At 43.1% G+C, this 19,379-nt stretch overlaps 1 protein-coding gene across 1 annotated transcript; it reads left to right on the plus strand.

Annotated features, from left to right (window-relative positions):
- Positions 1–1,425: 1,425 nt before the first annotated feature.
- LOC311223404 (carbonic anhydrase 4-like) lies at positions 1,426–10,823 on the plus strand (the record flags this gene model as incomplete). Its single annotated transcript, XM_084308192.1, has 7 exons — positions 1,426–1,450; positions 5,947–6,117; positions 7,559–7,707; positions 8,115–8,210; positions 8,459–8,537; positions 9,187–9,350; positions 10,608–10,823. 7 exons carry the CDS (start codon positions 1,426–1,428, stop codon positions 10,821–10,823), a joined length of 900 nt encoding a protein of 299 aa, XP_084164318.1.
- Between the last annotated feature and the right edge of the window lie 8,556 nt (positions 10,824–19,379).

Here is a 19,379-nt window from a genome sequence, read left to right on the forward strand (position 1 = left end):
TTACTCCTAGAACCCACCTCACCCCTGCCCACTTTGACAACCTAGGATGGCTTAGAGTAGACGACAGAGCACAACACCTTGCAATGGGCCTGGTCTACAAGATACACTACACGACCAAGGTACCCATGTACATGTCAAAATACTTCCCAAAGGTCAGTGAATACCACGATCACAACACCAGAGGGAGCTCCACAAATTATGTTAAACCCAGATTCGGCTCAAACAAGGGACTAAACACGTTTAGCAATTATGCCACATCAATGTGGAACGCCCTACCCAAAGCTGTAAAGGAATGTGAATCACTACCCACTTTCAAAACCACTCTCAAAGAACACCTACGGGAGGCTGCAATTCGAAACTGGCCCCTGTAAATGTCCTAACCCAACCCCCTCCAATGTACAGTAAATGACCAAGTATGGTTTTGTCAATATTCCAATGTACAGTTTTGCTTGTACAGTTGTACAGTGTGTGTGTCCCACCCACCCAACCACCTCCAATGTACATCCCCCCCCCCCCACCTACCCAACCTCCTCCAATGTACAGTTTCTACGTCAAATGTATATACTCTCTTTTCTGGACTCTTTTTCTATCATAAACAGTACTGTATTTGCAAATCTGGTATGTCATAAATGTATAGATGTAGCAGTACTGTCTATCTGTATGTCGTGTATGTCATATATGTTATGATGAATTGAAAATGGGGGACCCTGATGTAAACAAGACGAAAGTCTTTCTCTGGTCTGCATCCCCTTAACAATTGTATGTATTGAGCTGTACTGTACTGTACCCATTCTGCAATCTGTTAATAAAGTTTTCAATCAATCAATCAATCAAAAACACCATTCAAGAAGTCTTTATTTGTCATGCAGATTAACGAGATGGGCAACAAACAACATAGGGAGGTGTAGTGGTTACGTCATTGCCGTTTTTCGTGTTCCACCCTCTGTCCAACGCAATGTATTTCCCCATTGCCCATTTCTAAATCGTCTCGTTTAAAACAAATAAAGCATGAACATTTGCATGGTGTACATTTCTGTGCTTATTCATCCACAATCTATAGCTCAACATGAAAATATTCGCAATTAATCATAAAAAAAATCAACACATTTTATTTCAACCAAAAATGCTTAAACAATAATGTTAGTGATAGAAGGGAACTCATTTTGTGCACAAAAAGCTTTTCAATTTCCATGCGGCAGAATTGTTACAATAGCCGATAATCCATTTTCCCAATGATAAATCCCTATACGGGTGGAACAACCAGTGACGTCAGACTACACCTCCCTATTGAGATACAAACGTACTGGGCCAGTTTAGTTCCGTCAAAAACCAGTCTGCTCTGCAGATGCCAGATGAAACAAAGCATTTTATTGACCAACAGCTCAACAGATGACTCCGGTGTGGCTACTGCCTCGTTAGTCGACAATGGTCGACATCTTGGCTCAAACCGGTGAGTCAACTGTCCCTCAGCCTGGGGGCTCTGTTTGATTCCAGATAAAAAACACATTCCTCTCATTTGGAAATATCAATAGTTTTTGTCATTTAGCTGAACACTTTTGTCCAAAGTGACTTACAAGTTCTGTACAACAATTCAGCAGGAAGGGTACAACTCTGGCAGCTAAGGGTCAGTGAGATTGCCTATTTTGTCTGATTCAGTGAACGTTCAGGCCGGCTGTGAGCACAGCAGGTCTTTGATTGATTGAAAATTGTAATAACAGATTGCAGAATGGGACAATACAGTACAGCTCAATACAATTGTTAAGGGGATGCAGACCAGAGAAAGACGTTCATCTTGTTTACATCAGGGTTACCCCATTTTCAATTCATCTTAACATATATGAATGAATGAATGAATGAATGAATGAATGAATGAATGAATGAATGAATGAATGAATGAATGAATGAATGAATGAATGAAAACTTTATTTAACAGATTGCAGAATGGGTACAATACAGTACGGCTCAATACATACAATTGTTAAGGGGATGCAGACCAGAGAAAGACGTTTGTCTTGTTTACATCAGGGTCCCCCATTTTAAATTCATAGTGACATTTATGACATACAGAACATATATGACATACATGACATACAGGTATATAGTACTGTTACATTTGTGACATAATTATACGATATGCAAATATACAGTACTGTTACCCATAGATCCTGACAGAGTATACATATGATGGGGAGGGGACTGTACATTAGGAGGGGGTGGGTGGGAGAGAAATATACATACGGTGGGGAGAGAATATATACATACGGTGGGGAGGAGACATACATGACATACAGATAGACAGTACTGCTACATCTATACATTTATGACATACCTTTACAAATACAGTACTGTTTGTGATACAAAAAGAGTCTAAAAAAGAGACTATATACATTTGACAAAGAAACTGTACATTGGAGGACGTAGGGTAGGTGCGGTGGAGGGGGGGGGACTGTACATTGGAGGTGGTTGGGTGGGTTGGGTAGGTGGGGTAATAATAATAATAATAATAATGCATTTTATTTATAAGGCGCCTTTCAAGACACTCAAGGTGCCGTACAACAATTTAAAAACAGTTCATTAACAATCACAATACATTTAAAAAATAAAATAAAATCACACATATACGCCTGCCTAAACAGGTGGGTTTTGCGGTGGGTTTTGAATGGGATGATGGAGTCAATGTTCCTGATGTCGGGGGGGGAGGGAGTTCCGAAGGCGGGGGGCAGAGCAGCTGAAGGCTCTTGACCCCATGGTGGACAGACGGGCTGGGGGGGAGACAGTCAGGTTGATGGAGGAGGCAGACCTGAGGGACCGTGCAGGAATGTTGATGTGGAGGAGGTCGGACAGGTATGGAGGGGCGAGGTTGTGGATGGCCTTAAATGTATGTATGTAAATCTATACCTACACAACGCAGTAATGGTTCAACCCCTTTCGGTCCTGACAAGGTATTTGTGTTACACAACCTGAACCCGTGTTTGATCCCTTGGGGAGGAGATATATTCAAACAGAGAAAAGGTCAGTAGAGGCGTGTCTTTCTGGGCCTAATAAAAAGGAGGAGGAGGAGAACACATGTCCAAGAAGAAGAAGAAGAAGGAGAAGAAGGAGAACACAGGTGTGAACAGATCAACTCAGAAGGTAAGACATGAAACTTTCAGGAACCTTTGCAGCCAATTTTTGTAGGTCAGGTAATGTTACCAAAAGAATATTTGACAGAAACATTTAATTACTTACAAGGGACTGTTTTTGTTGTTGTTTGTCTTCAATCATGCTACTTGGCTGTGTGCACTGTGTTCTCACTCTTGTACTGGTGTTGTTTGTGGAGAATTGAGCTTTGAATTATTGGTGATTAATTATTGGTTCCCATCACAGTCAGGACAGCTGAACCCATCACAGTCAGGACAGACAGCTGAAACCATCACAGTCAGGACAGCTGAACCCATCACAGTCAGGACAGACAGCTGAAACCATCATTATTTGTTCCCATCACAGTCAGGACCGCTGAAACCACCACAGTCAGGACAGCTGAAACCACCACAGTCAGGACAGACAGCTGAAACCATCACAGTCAGGACCGCTGAAACCACCACAGTCAGGACAGCTGAAACCACCACAGTCAGGACAGACAGCTGAAACCACCACAGTCAGGACAGACAGCTGAAACCACCACAGTCAGGACAGACAGCTGAAACCACCACAGTCAGGACAGACAGCTGAAACCATCACAGTCAGGACAGACAGCTGAAACCACCACAGTCAGGACAGACAGCTGAAACCACCACAGTCAGGACAGCTGAAACCACCACAGTCAGGACAGCTGAAACCCGGCCAATTTTTTAACTAAAAACACACCTCTTCCAAACATATCTTGTAAAAAACCCAAAATTGTACTATTACCGGTATATAATACCCTACTACTGTGCTTCTATACTTATACTACTACTTCTCATGGTAATTATGTCTATGCTACTATGCACTCAACACTGTAGCACTCAAGTTCAACATTGTTTGACTCTTTGGATAAACGTGTTCAGCTAAGTGACTAAATGTAAGTCTCTTTGGATAAACGTGTTCAGCTAAGTGACTAAATGTAAGTCTCTTTGGATAAACGTGTTCAGCTAAGTGACTAAATGTAAGTCTCTTTGGATAAACGCGTTCAGCTAAGTGACTAAATGTAAGTCTCTTTGGATAAAAGCGTTCAGCTAAATGACTAAATGTAAGTCTCTTTGGATAAACTTGTTCAGCTAAGTCACTAAATGTAAGTCTCTTTGGATAAACGTGTTCAGCTAAGTCACTAAATGTAAGTCTCTTTGGATAAACGTGTTCAGCTAAGTCACTAAATGTAAGTCTCTTTGGATAAACGTGTTCAGCTAAGTCACTAAATGTAAGTCTCTTTGGATAAACGTGTTCAGCTAAGTCACTAAATGTAAGTCTCTTTGGATAAACGTGTTCAGCTAAGTGACTAAATGTAAGTCTCTTTGGATAAAAGCGTTCAGCTAAGTGACTAAATATAAGTCTCTTTGGATAAAACTAAAGCGTTCAGCTAAGTGACTAAATGTAAGTCTCTTTGGATAAACGTGTTCAGCTAAGTGACTAAATGTAAGTCTCTTTGGATAAAAGCGTTCAGCTAAGTGACTAAATATAAGTCTCTTTGGATAAAAGCGTTCAGCTAAGTCACTAAATGTAAATAATTCACCGGATTCCATTTGTAAGCAGCATCTTCTCTTGTGATCTCCTTGCCTCCTTCCCTCCAGATGAATCCACTCGTCGTTGCGTTTGTGTTGTGTGCCCTCAGCGCCACGGCGCACGGTTCTGCAGAAGACATAGGTAGGTAATAATGGAACCACTAACGGTTCCTACTCATTCATCCATGTTGGAAGACAATGTCACATTGAAGTGAGTGAGAAACACAGTAATGATGATGCCTCTCCTTCCCCACAGACTGGTGTTACCATGAGACAAACTGCAGTAAGTACCTTTACCTGCTTTCTTTGTTTAAAGGACCACGGCAACTTTATGGTCTGTATCCACTTCCATTCATTGTGCTAAGCTAGGCTAGCTGGTTTGTATCTGCTTCCATTCATTGTGCTAAGCTAGGCTAGCTGGTTTGGGGAGCATGTCTATGTTCCCCGGGTCCTATGTTCCCCGGGTTCTATGTTCCCCGCTTTGATTGATTGATTGATTGATTGAACATTTTAGACCACCAGCCCTGATTCCAAACTCTAACCTTAACCAGTTTGAAAGAGGGCCTAAGCTTAACCGTTCGAAACAACGCGGACATTAATAATTAATAAAATAATAAACATTTATAAAATGTTCAATCTATTAATCAATCAAAGCGAGGAACATAGAACCCGGGGAACATAGGGATGATCCCCTGGTGGGTATCCACTTGCATTCATTGTGCTACGTAAGCTAGGCTAGCTGGTTTGTATCCACTTGCATTCATTGTGCTACAGTAAGCTAGGCTAGCTGGCCTGTTCTGTTTCCATTCATTGTGCTAAGCTAGGCTAGCTGGTTTGTATCCACTTGCATTCATTGTGCTACAGTAAGCTAGGCTAGCTGGTCTGTATCTGCTTCCATTCATTGTGCTAAGCTAGGCTAGCTGGCCTGTTCTGTTTCCATTCATTGTGCTAAGCTAGGCTAGCTGGTCTGTACCTGCTTCCATTCATTGTGCTAAGCTAGGCTAGCTGGCCTGTTCTGTTTCCATTCATTGCGCTAAGCTAGGCTAGCTTTCAGCAGGATATCTTTCTACTGAATGCACAGAGAGGAAACTGGTATCTATCTTCTTGTCTGACTCTGGAGAAGACGATAAGATAATTTCCCATAATGTTGGCGCGTTCTACTTTAAACACTCACTTTTAACATTCACTTTAGACACGTTAAAAAATGTTTAACACTCCATCATATAATATCTATGTATTACTAAACTATACTATATTTTGTATCCAGGTGACAGCCACTGGCCCACTATCGCCCCAGACCATTGCAATGGTTCCAGACAGTCTCCCATCGACATCGTGTCGGCTAATGCCACAGAGGACTCTGCCCTCACTGCCTTCTCCTTCGTCAACTATGGCAACACCTCTGCCCTGTACGAGAGCGAGAACACCGGCAAGACAGGTGAGCAATGATAGAATAGAATAGAATAGACTTTTAATTGTCATTGCACAGTATACAACGAAATTTCAGGGGAGCTCCCACAAACCGTAGTACATATATACATACATGAACACATAACACATATAACACTGTACATAACAGAATATTTTAAATAATAAAGTGCATAATGGGTGGTAATCAGAGATTATCAAGTGCAGTGGTAAGTGCATGGTGCACGTGTATTGGGACCCTGTATTGAGAAAGGATAGGGACCCTGTATTGAGAAAGGATATGGACCCTGTATTGAGAAAGGATAGGGACCCTGTATTGAGAAAGGATATGGACCCTGTATTGAGAAAGGATAGGGACCTGTATTGATAAACTATAGGGAACATGTATTGATAAACGATAGTATTCAGTCACATAAAGAGGAACAAAAATAAACAGGATGATTAGTAGTCATTTAGAACAACGCCACCAGACTGTTTGTAAAGAGTTTCTAGTTTGAGGAGAAACAGGATTCCTTTCACTCGAGTCTCCAGTCAGTCTGGGTGTAGTTTGTGTTCAGTGCATCACCTCCATCCCAACAAGAAGACCCCCTGGAGACCCCTGTCCTAGAGGACCTCTCTCCCAGTCCAGACCCCTGTCCTAGTGGACCTCTCTCCCAGTCCAGACCCCTGTCCAGGACCTCTCTCCCAGTCCAGACCCCTGACCTAGAGGACCTCTCTCCCAGTCCAGACCCCTGTTCTAGAGGACCTCTCTCCCAGTCCAGACCCCTGTCCAGGACCTCTCTCCCAGTCCAGACCCCTGACCTAGAGGACCTCTCTCCCAGTCCAGACCCCTGTCCTAGAGGACCTCTCTCCCAGTCCAGACCCCTGACCTAGAGGACCTCTCTCCCAGTCCAGACCCCTGACCTAGAGGACCTCTCTCCCAGTCCAGACCCCTGACCTAGGGGTGGTTAAGGACGGGGACATGTAGGCCTAATGTATGGAGATGTTTTTCATCCACATGCTCTTGTACAACCCCATCATGTCTGACTCTGTGTGCATGTTATGCTTGTTCAGTTTATTATTCAACGTTTTGTGCCCTGGCTTTCTGGAATAACTTCTTTTTTTGTATGCAAGAATGTGCTTTAAAACTCAATGCATTATTCTCTGTTTTGGATTATTAAAGCTGCAGTAGGCAACTTCGGAGAAGTTTAGCAAATAGCAGGTATGAATAGAGGACAGTTTAGCAGTTATGAATAGAGGACAGTTTAGCAGTTATGAATAGAGGGCAATTTAGCAGTTATGAATAGAGGGCAGTTTAGTAGTTATGAATAGAGGGCAGTTATGAATAGAGGGACAGTTTAGTTAGACGAATTGTGCACCATGACAATTCGACGAAAGGTCATAAGCCAGGATTTGAACCTGTAGCGTCGCGGTACGTAGCTGAACCCACCCTCTGTTTGTTTGTCTTCCAGTCAAAGTGACTCTGAGGAGTGGCGTGCAGGTGTCCGGGGGGGGTCTGTCCGAGGCCTACGACAGCCTACAGTTCCACCTGCACTGGGGCAACGGCTCTGAGGTGAAGGGGTCCGAGCACACGGTGAACGGCAAGCGCTACGCCATGGAGGTACGGGTTCGACTAGGGATCAGACTGGGGGCTAGATCCACAAAGAATGGATTGCACGGTGCTAATTGCACCCTTACTTACAATTCATTATGAATTCAAAATGGGGGACCCTGATGTAAACAAGACAAAAGTCTTTCTCTGGTCTGCATCCCCTGAACAACTGTGTGTATTGAGCCGTACTGTATTGTACCCATTCTGCAATCTGTTAATAAAATGTTCAATCAATCAATCACCTGCGCTGTGATTGATTGAATGACATTTTTACTGTACTTTACTGTACATATAAAACCATTGAAACAATAGAAAAAAGATGCAGGTGCGTTGAAAAAGGAGTCCAAAGTGAGAAGTGGGCGCAGGCGAGCGTTTTGAGCCAGATGTTCATTAACCCCCGCATGGCTTCCCCTCAGATGCACATCGTGAACCTCAAGTCGTCCTACGGCGGGAACACGTCGCTGGGCGTCGCCGACCCCGCCGGGCTGGCTGCCTTCGGCTTCTTCATCGAGGTGAGGATGTGTGTGTGTGTGTGTGTGTGTGTGTGTGTGTGTGTGTGTGTGTGTGTGTGTGTGTGTGTGTGTGTGTGTGTGTGTGTGTGTGTGTGTGTGTGTGTGTGTGTGTGTGTGTGTGTGTGTGTGTGTGTGTGTGTGTGTGTGTGTGTGTGTGTGTGTGTGTGTGTGTGTGTGTGTGTGAGAGAGAGAGAGAGAGAACAGGGTACAATAGACTCGAGCGCTAAACCATGACTGCGTTTTGACAGGAAATGTCTGGAAATGCGACTAACTCACCTGCCAGTTGGAACACCTTGACCTCCCACCTGAGCAACGTCACGCTGAAAGGTAAGAGGATGTTTCGATATGTGTTGCCTTGTCCAACGAGAGTTAAATCATCTCCTATCAGGCTGTCTGGCTGCAGGTTCAACAAGTTAAATCATCTCCTATCAGTCTGGCTGCAGGTTCAACAAGTTAAATCATCTCCTATCAGGCTGTCTGTAGGTTCAACAAGTTAAATCATCTCCTATCAGTCTGGCTGCAGGTTCAACAAGTTAAATCATCTCCTGTCTGGCTGCAGGTTCAACAAGTTAAATCATCTCCTATCAGGCTGTCTGTAGGTTCAACAAGTTAAATCATCTCCTATCAGTCTGGCTGCAGGTTCAACAAGTTAAATCATCTCCTATCAGGCTGACTGTCTGCAGGGTTCAACAAGTTAAACCAAGACCTTTTAAGGCTTTAAATGGAGAATTATGAACGTAATACTTTTTAAGACTTGTTAACCCTTTCACTATCACACTACAGACGGTTAACCCTTTCACTATCACACGACAGACAGTTAACCGGTCTGTGTCTGTGTCTCTGAGGATGTGTGTCTGCGTCTCTTTTCTGAGGATGTGTGTCTCTTCTTTGAGGATGTGTGTCTGTGTCTCTTCTTCTTTGAGGACGTGTGTCTCTTCGTCTCTGAGGAAGTGTGTCTGTGTCTCTTCGTCTTCAGGTCAGCACGCGTCCCTGCCAGCAGGCCTTTCGCTGGACGATCTGCTAGAAGGAGTGGATCGTACCAAGTACTACCGCTACCTGGGCTCCTTGACCACCCCCGCCTGCAACGAGGCTGTGGTTTGGACCGTGTTCAAGGACTCGATCAAAATCAGCAAAGATTTGGTGAGGTTTCATTTCATCATAGATGTTAGCTAGCTGGCACCACAAGTCTCAAGAGAGATGTAAATGATCGACCACAGGAAAAAAGGTACATAATGTACATTATGTTATATCCTCATACGTCTTGTATAAGTCAGCAAAAGTCAAAAAGTGACCGGGAGTCGAACCAACAATGATTGTAGTTGTGGTTGAGTGCTCTCACCACTTGACTAAGCATCCCACCCTGAAACAAACACAGCTCTCACCACTAGACTAAGCCCCTCCCACATTGAAACAAACACAGCTCTCACCACTAGACTAAGCCTCCCACACTGAAACAAACACAGCTCTCACCACTTGACTAAGACACCCACACTGAAACAAACACAGCTCTCACCACTAGACTAAGACAGCCACCCTGATACAAACACAGCTCTCACCACTAGACTAAGACACCCACCCTGATACAAACACAGCTCTCACCACTAGACTAAGACACCCACCCTGATACAAACACAGCTCTCACCACTTGACTAAGACAGCCACCCTGATACAAACACAGCTCTCACCACTAGACTAAGACAGCCACCCTGATACAAACACAGCTCTCACCACTAGACTAAGACACCCACCCTGATACAAACACAGCTCTCACCACTACCCTGATACAAACACAGCTCTCACCACTAGACTAAGACACCCACCCTGATACAAACAGCTCTCACCACTAGACTAAGACACCCACCCTGATACAAACACAGCTCTCACCACTTGACTAAGACAGCTACCCTGATACAAACACAGGTCTCACCACTAGATTAAGACACCCACCCTGATACAAACACAGCTAACGGTTATGGTTAGGGTTTGGTATTATTAATTATTAATTAAAGGTCACAGTGTGGTTAGGGTTCTGGTTAGGGTTTGAGGGTTCTGGTTAATGTAACAGTGTGGTTCTGGTGTCTTGGTGTCTTGAAGCCCCGGGTTCACTCTCCAGCAGGGGAACTCGGACGTTTTCTGAGAACGTAAAAGAAAATTATAATAATAATATGTAATATATGTACTTTTTTGTAATATGTACAAATTGTAAATGTTTTATAAAATACGTTGATATACTACTCAGTACTCATGGCTATAACGTATAGTTTTACTAGTTCATATTTACATTTGAAGTGAGATGGGGCTGTTGCTAGGTAACGCTTGTGAAGAAAAGGCTAACAGCGGCGCTGTCCCACAATCCTCTCTTGTTTGCTAACCGCTTGACCTCTCCCCGGCCTCCAGATTGACCTCTTCAGCAGTCAGCTGCATGTTGGGAACGTGTCCTCCACGCCGCTGATGACCAACATCTTCCGGCGCGTCCAGCCCGCACAGCCCGTCACCACCACCGTCACCACCGTCACCACCGCCCCCACCCCCACCACCAGCTCCGTCTCCAGAGCCGGCTTCTCGCTGGGCCTCATCGTCCTGAGCCTGCTGCTGAAGACTGTCTCCACCTAGAGGCTGCTGTGAGGAGCGTCTCCAACTAGCAGACAAACACTCAACAAACACTCAACAAACGATGGTGGCTTTGTGCCTAATTTATTTTATTTAATTGGATGAAAGGTGGTATTTGTATTTGTATTGTATTTTGTATTTATTTATTAACACAGAGTTAAACAAAAGCATAAAGTAGCTACATTTGCATAAATAAAAAATAATTTGCATATTTCTCAGCATACGTAACAGATCTCAGTAGTATATGTAAGAACGTTTCAGTAGCATACGTGACAGCTTTCAGTAGCATAATGCGACAGTGTTTGTATATACGCACAAGCTTTTCACTAGCATACGTGACAGATTTCAATGGTATACGCTAGTGTTGTCACGATACTGGAATTTCGACTTCGATACGATACCTTGAAAAGTATCGATACTTCGATACCATTTCGATACCAAAAAAAAAAAATTATAATAATTTTTTTTTTATTATAATTTTATTTTTATTTTTTTAACAAATTTTGCTTTTGTTGCTGGTTGATTCTCCTCAGCTTCTCTCTGGTACTATACGAGAAGATAAATACACTTTTAAAACCCTTTGTTTATCTTTAGATCAGAGAGAGAGAGAGAGAGAAAGAGAGAGTGGCTGCTAGAGATTTTAGGTCTACTGAGCACACGTACCTTTCTAGTTAAGAGAGAGAGAGAGAGAGAGAGAGAGAGAGAGAGAGAGAGAGAGAGAGAGAGAGAGAGATCTCCGGAGCTATGCTCGGAGCATTTATTAACGTTACATTTTCAACAACATTGCTGCTAATTGGACACTTCATGGAGGCGGGGTAACGTTGTGTCGAGTTCATGTGTGTACTGGTGTAGGATGGGCTCCGGCTCCGCTAGACCTAACGTTGGAAATGGGGTAGTTGTGTCGAGTTCATGTGTGTACTGGTGTAGTGGGCTCGGCTTGACGTTACTCCGTTTCCAACGTTAGGTCTAGCGGAGTAATAGGTGGCTAGCTAGCATTAAGCTAACGGAGGAACGACAGCTAAAGTGCACTTTCTTCAACCTCGAACCTAAATTCCTTAGCAACCCGTGTTACCAAGTAAACAAATCACAGAACGATAGCCTAGTACTACTAATGTTAGCTCCCAGAACGATAGCCAGTTAGCCCGCACCAGCCTAGTACTACTAACATTAGCTCCCAGAACGATAGCCAGTTAGCCCGCACCAGCCTAGTACTACTAACGTTAGCTGCCAGAACGATAGCCAGTTAGCCCGCACCAGCCTAGTACTACTAACGTTAGCTCCCAGAACGATAGCCACGACAGCTAACGTTAGCTAATAATAGCGTTGTTTACAAACTGAAGACAGGGCTGCGCTGCCCGGCTGTGAGAGGGAGGAGGCTGCAGCAGCTTGTGTCTGTTGCTCTGAGCGAGGAGGAGGAGGAGGCGGAAGGGCGCTCTGGCAGCGCGTCTGTCTGTCAACAACTTGCGGGAGCAAGCCAGCTGGTACCGATACTGCAGAAAGTATCGGTACTTCGGGAAATGAGTATCGAAGCCGTTTTAAATATTCAGTATCGATATGTATCGATACTTCGATATTTTTGACAACACTAGTATACGCACAACTTTTTCAATAGCATACCGGGCTTGACATTGGCACCTGCCCACCCGCCAGATGAGGGTAGAATTCCCCTGTGGCGTGTACCTCTGTCATTCTACCCGCCACAGTGGCTAGTGGTCTGTCTGTCTGTGTGTATGTGTGTGTGTGTATGCGTGTGTGTTTATGTGTGTGTGTTTAGCGTCTTTTTCTCCCGGGCCATGTGCATATTCTATTTTTTTTTTTAAATCTCTGCCTTTGATTGGCAGATATCATGTTCATTATGCCCTGATCTGCCTCTGATTGGCTGTATGACGGAATAAACAAAAAAGCCATGTGAAACCTGAAACCTCTCTTCAAAGTTATTTTCACACTGAGTCACGTCGTCGCCAATACACATAAGCTGACGGGCTCGTTGAACACAGCTGCCTACAACCATCCTTACAGTACTGGCAAGTATTTTCATATCTTAACCAGAGTTGCAACTTGCAAGACGCTTATAATGAAACGTTCCAACGGCGACATTGTTCATCAATTGATTCAACCTAGAACCTATGCGCGCGCTCTCCCCCCCCCCCCCCCCTCTCTCTCTCTCTCTCTCTCTCTCTCTCTCTCTCTCTCTCTCTCTCTCTCTGTCTCTCCCTCTCTCTCTCTGTCTCTCTCTCTGTCTCTCTCCCTCTCTCTCTGTCTCTCTCTGTCTCTCTCCCTCTCTCTCTCTCTCTCTCTCTCTCTCTGATTGATTGATTGAATGAAAACTTTATTAACAGATTGCAGAATGGGTACAGTACAGTACAGCTCAATACATTATTATGATTGGCGTGTGTGGGGATTTTTGGTGAGTGCTGAGTGGCTAGTGACTTTGGAAAACCACTAGCCACAGTGGCTAGTGAGCCAAAACGTTAATGCCAAGCCCTGATTATTTAAGTCACAGTATATGCCCTAACCGGCCCCTCATATGTGTGTGTGTGTGTGTGTGTGTGTGTGTGTGTGTGTGTGTGTGTGTGTGTGTGTGTGTGTGTGTGTGTGTGTGTGTGTGTGTGTGTGTGTGTGTGTGTGTGTGTGTGTGTGTGTGTGTGTGTGTGTGTGTGTGTGTGAAGACGCAGTTTATCAGCAATTGCATACATAATATGGTTTAGTTATATTATAGACACAATAAATAAGAATAAACTAAAGTGAACCTTCAGCTTCAGAGTCGTGTGTGTGTGTGTATATACTATGTACTATAGTGGTGGGTGGTGCTGTTGTCACACATGTCAGGCTGAAAACATTGAAAAAGCACTTCACAGTAGGCTAACAAACTCTGATGGGTTAGCTAACATCACGCATAGTAAAATAGACAAAACAGACATTCTTGATGGTTAACTTTATAGTCCCTAGATGGGCGCTACACCAGAATGCTGCATCAACAAGGATGAGCATGTCACCAATGCAAACCTGTATGGGGGGCCGCTAAGGTTGAGTGAGAAAGTAGCAGTCAGGAGAATTAAGCTGGCAGGTCACTGCCAGAGACACACTTGTGCTGTGGGAGCCAACACACAGGAATCGACAGCTGTGAATCACTACCCACCTTCAAAACCACTCTAAAAGAGCACCTACGGGAGACTGCAATTCAAAACTAGCCCCTGTAAATGTCTAAACCCAACCCCCTCCAATGTACAGATAAACTCAGGATTTCAAGGCGCATATTAATCACAAAATAAATGAACATTAAAAGGCGCGTATTAATCACAAACTAAATTAACATTAAAAGGCACGTATTAATCACAAACTAAATGTACATTAAAAGGCGCTTATTAATCATAAACTAAATGAACATTAAAAGGCGCGTATTAATCACAAACTAAATTAACATTAAAAGGCACGTATTAATCACAAACTAAATGTACATTAAAAGGCGCTTATTAATCATAAACTAAATGAACATTAAAAGGCGCTTATTAATCACAAACTAAATGTACATTAAAAGTGGCTTATTAATCACAAACTAAATGTACATTAAAAGTGGTGTATTAATCACAAACTAAATAAACATTAAAAGTGGCTTATTAGTCATTAACTAAATGTACATTAAAAGTTTGCCTTTGAGAACCAATGGTTCTCGAGCCGCAACGGCACATGGGGCAGGAGCCTATCTCCTGTTTCCGTAGCGTGAGGCAGCTTGATGTACAAGTACACCCCTTGGACATGACGCTAGTATGTCGCAAGGACTTCCCCCCAAACCAACCCTTGATGCTGAGTGTCAAGCAGGGAGGCTATCGGTACCATTTTTAAATAGTCTTTGGTATGACTCGGCCGGGGCTTGAACTCCCAGCCTCCCGAACTCAGGGTGGACACTCTACTCTAAATGTACATTAAAAGGCGCTTATTAATCACAAACTAAATGAACATCAAAAGTGTCTTATTAATCACAAACGAACTGAACATTAAAAAGGGCTTATTAATCATTAACTAAATGAACATTAAAAGGCGCTTATTAATCATTAACTAAATGTAAATTAAAAGGGACTTATTAATCACAAACTAAATTAACATTAAAAGGCGCTTATTAACCAGAGAGGTGTATTAACTATCTTGGTATAAACCATTTACATTTAGTCATGTAGCTGAACGCTTTTATCCAAGGCGACTTACAAGTTCTGTACAACAAGTCAGCATAGATAGAACAAGTCAGCAGGAAGATACAACAAGTCAGCAGGAAGGTACAACAAGTCAGCAGGAAGGGTTTGATTGAATTGATTGAACATTTTATTAACAGATTGCAGAACAGATTGGGTACAATACAGTACAGCTCAATACACACAATTGTTAAGGGGATGCAGACCAGAGAATGACTTTCGTCTTGTTTACATCAGGGTCCCCCATTTTCAATTCATCATAACATATATGACATACAGATAGACAGTACTGCTACATCTATACATTTATGACATACCAGATCTACAAATATACAGTACTGTTTATGAGTACAAAAAGAGCATAAAAGAGAATATATACATTTGAGGGGGAAGAAACTGTACATTGGAGGGGGTTGGGTTTCGATTTACCGGGGCCAGTTTCGAATTGCAGTCTCCCGTAGGTGCTCCTTGAGAGTGGTTTTAAAAGTGGGTAGTGATTCACATTCCTTTACAGCTGTGGCACAACGACTAAATTGGGATGGGGAGAAAACGGAGAAAATCGGAGAAAGAGATAAAAAAAAGAAAAAAGCTATAAATAGTCTTCATCCTTGATTAAGATTAACATTAGAATAACATAGACAATCCAGATTAATAGTATAACCACACCTCTATGATAAAAAAAACACAGGGATGTGTATTTCACCTCATTGTTATGGTGTTTGAAAAGTAGATTATCATGGAACTAGGCAAAAATTATCGGAACTAGGCAAAATCTGCATATGGCTCGCCGACAACAAACTATCATTACACATGGGCAAAACAGAGTCCATTCTCTTCGGTTCAAATAACAAACTCAGCGAGACCGACGGCTTCTCAGTTACAGTGGGTGACAATATTGTCAAGAGGAAAGATGAAATTACCTACCTGGGTTCCATCCTAGAGGCTAATCTTTCCTGTGACAAAATGGCATCCAATGTAATAAAAAAAGTCAATCAACGAACTCGATTCTTGTACCGGATCTCCTCCCTGGTAAACAAGAATACCCTGAAGACTCTGGCAGGAGCACTCATTCAAGGGTACTACGACTATGCTTGCACCTCATGGTACCAAAGCACCTCAAAGGCACTAAAAACCAAATTACAAACATCTCAAAACAAACTAGTCAGACTACTGCTTGACCTGACTCCTAGAACCCACCTCACCCCTGCACACTTTGCCAACCTAGGATGGCTTAGAGTAGACGACAGAGTACAGCAACTTGCAATGGGCCTGGTCTACAAGATACACTACACGACCAAGGTACCCATGTACATGTCAAAATACTTCCCAAAGGTCAGTGAATACCACGATCACAACACCAGAGGGAGCTCCACAAATCATGTAAAACCCAGATTCGGCTCAAACAAGGGACTAAACACGTTTCGCAATTATGCCACAACAATGTGGAACGCCCTACCCAAAGCTGTAAAGGAATGTGAATCACTACCCACCTTCAAAAACACTCTCAAAGAACACCTACGGGAGACTGCAATTCAAAACTGGCCCCTACAAATGTCCTAACCCAGTTGTACAATAAAGACCAAGCATGGCTTTGTCAGTATTCCAATGTACCCAACCCCCCCCCCCCCCCCCACCTCCAATGTACAGCCCCACCCCACCCCACCTACCCAACCTCCTCCAATGTACAGTTTCTATGTCAAATGTAGGTCAGTATTCCAATGTACAGTGTGTGTCCCCCCCCTCCAATGTACAGCCCCACCCCACCTACCCAACCTCCCCCAATGCACAGTTTCTATGTCAAATGTATATACACTCTTTTTCTGGATTTTTTTAGTATCACAAACAGTACTGTATTTGAAAATCTGGTATGTCATAAATGTATAGATGTAGCAGTACTGTCTATCTGTATGTCGTGTGTGTCATATGATGAATTGAAAATGGAGGACCCTGATGGAAACAAGACGAAAGTCTTTCTCAGGTCTGCATCCTCTTAACAATTGTATGTATTGAGCTGTACTGTACTGTACCCATTCTGCAATCTGTTAATAAACTTTTCAATCAATCAATTCAATCAATCAATCAATTCAATCAATCAATGGTGTTTGAAAAGTGGATTTATCATGGTATTTGAAAAGTGGATTTATCATAGTGTTTGAAACTTAGATTTATCATGGTGTTTGAAAAGTAGATTATCATGGTGTTTGAAGGCCTAAACCATTGCTGCAGTGGTACATTTCTCAATGCTAACTATATCAATAAGGAATATAAATATTTGGGAAACAGCATTTTAATATGGTCTGGGTTGAAAAATAGTGAACCTATTCTTTAAAAGCTATTTACAACATATATTTTACAGGATATAAAACAGTTTAACAGTTAAAGTTAATTCGAGTGCCGTTGAGCTTCTTCCTTTCTCTCTCCTAACTCTCCTTCTCTCCTCCTGCCCTCTCCTTCTGTCCTCCTATACTCCCATTCTCTCCTCCTGTCCTCTCCTTCTCTCCTCATGCCCTCTCCTCTCCTTCTCTCATCCTGTCCTCTATTTCTCCCTCACTCCCTCCCCCCCTCTCTATCTTCCCCATTCTCTCCATTAAACTTAATATATTGTGGGGCGGCTAAGTGGCGCAGTGGGCAAGGCGCTCGCCACTAATGCAGGAGATGCTGGGTTCGAGCCCATCTCTCGGCGTTGCTTCCGGCTTGGCTGGTCGTTCATACTAATACAATTGGCAGTATTAGGGGGTGGGAAAGCCGGTGGGTGGGGATCGGACGTTGTGGACAGCGACTCCTACAGGTAGGTTGGTGCGCCTGTACAGCAGAATCAGGAAGTGTCGGGGGCAGCGTGAGCCTCCCACGCGTTACTCCTCGCTACTGAGAGATTGCGCTGTACAGGTGAAAAGATGCGACGGCTGCCTCCTCGTGTACCGGAGGGGACACGTGATGCAAGGCTTCGTCCACATTGCAACTGACCAGTGGGAGGCATGGTCTAGCAACGTTCGAGACAGGGGAGGGAAGAATTGGATAATACGAAATTGGGATGGGAGAAAAATAGAAAACAGGGAGAAAGAAGTAGATCCAAAAAAAATAAACGTAATATATTGTACCTGGATACTGGCTGGATCAGTGGGATATTTTAATGGCAACATGAGAGCATTCAAGTTCAACATTTCTCTCCCTATCATCATTTTCATCCCCGCTTTCTTTAGCATCTCCATGACCGTCTTCATCATCTGCATTCTCTCTTTCGTCAACTTCTTCATCATTTCTCTCCATAGCATCATCTGCATTCTCTCTTTCGTCAACTTCTTCATCATTTCTCTCCATAGAATCATCTGCATTTTCTCTTTCCTCCAATTCTTCACCATCTCTCTTCCTGATATCATAATTTCCCTCTTGAATATCTCCATCTTCATTGTCTGTACTGTCTTTATCTAAGGTGGAGCAAATATTTGTTTTATAATAGTAATATAATTGTACTGTAATATTCGTACTGTAGCCTACAATGTTATAATTGTATTATAAAATAATATGTCATATAGCACCACCACTAGCCCTCTTGCCTTGATTGGAATAAAAGGGATCTATGGTTGGTCAATTTAAATGTTTAAGACACATTTTTCTGTTCAAAATAAGCATTATCGACCATGTTAGAACCAGATTCTCAGTTATAATCCAAACTATGGCTCTGTGAGACAAGCTTGTACACGTAGCTAAGCTAGTAGTGAGGACTTACAAGTATACCTGTATCCTTATCTCCTCCCTTACTATTGTTGCCTTGGACCCAATCTTTCAAAGAGAAGCTGCCTCTCGCAGCATTTTTCAGCAGCTTTTTAATATTCTAACGATTTCTTTCTCTCCTTGGCATTCTGTAATCATAGAATATAGGCCAATGCTAAACCCATTTTTAAGTTTACTACCACTCTTAAGTTAGCTTTAAAAAGCAATTCACACTGAACTTTAAAGTACTATGGGTATATTTTGTGCAAATAATCCTAAAATAATTTGTACACTTTTTTTCTAAATTGAGAACACAGGTTAGCATAGAATCAGCTAAGCATGGTACCTGTTTAGTTAGCTAGCTACAGTAGTAATACAGGGGAGCATGTCTATGTTCCCCGGGTCCTATGTTCCCCGGGTTCTATGTTCCCCGGGTTCTATGTTCCCCGGTCGAGATAAAAAGGGTTCTATGTTCCCCGGGTCCTATGTTCCCTGGGTTCTATGTTCCCCGGTCAAGATAAAAAGGGTTCTATGTTCCCCGGGTCCTATGTTCCCCGCTCCCGAGCGCTCGGGAGCGGGCGGGACCGGGGAACATAGAACCCTTATTTCGGGAGCGGGGAACATAGGACCCTTTCTTTGAAAAAAAGCGGGGAACATAGGG

Source organism: Notolepis coatsorum (genome assembly GCF_963971535.1).
Source record: "Notolepis coatsorum genome assembly, chromosome: 2".
NCBI classification, from domain to species: domain Eukaryota; kingdom Metazoa; phylum Chordata; class Actinopteri; order Aulopiformes; family Paralepididae; genus Notolepis; species Notolepis coatsorum.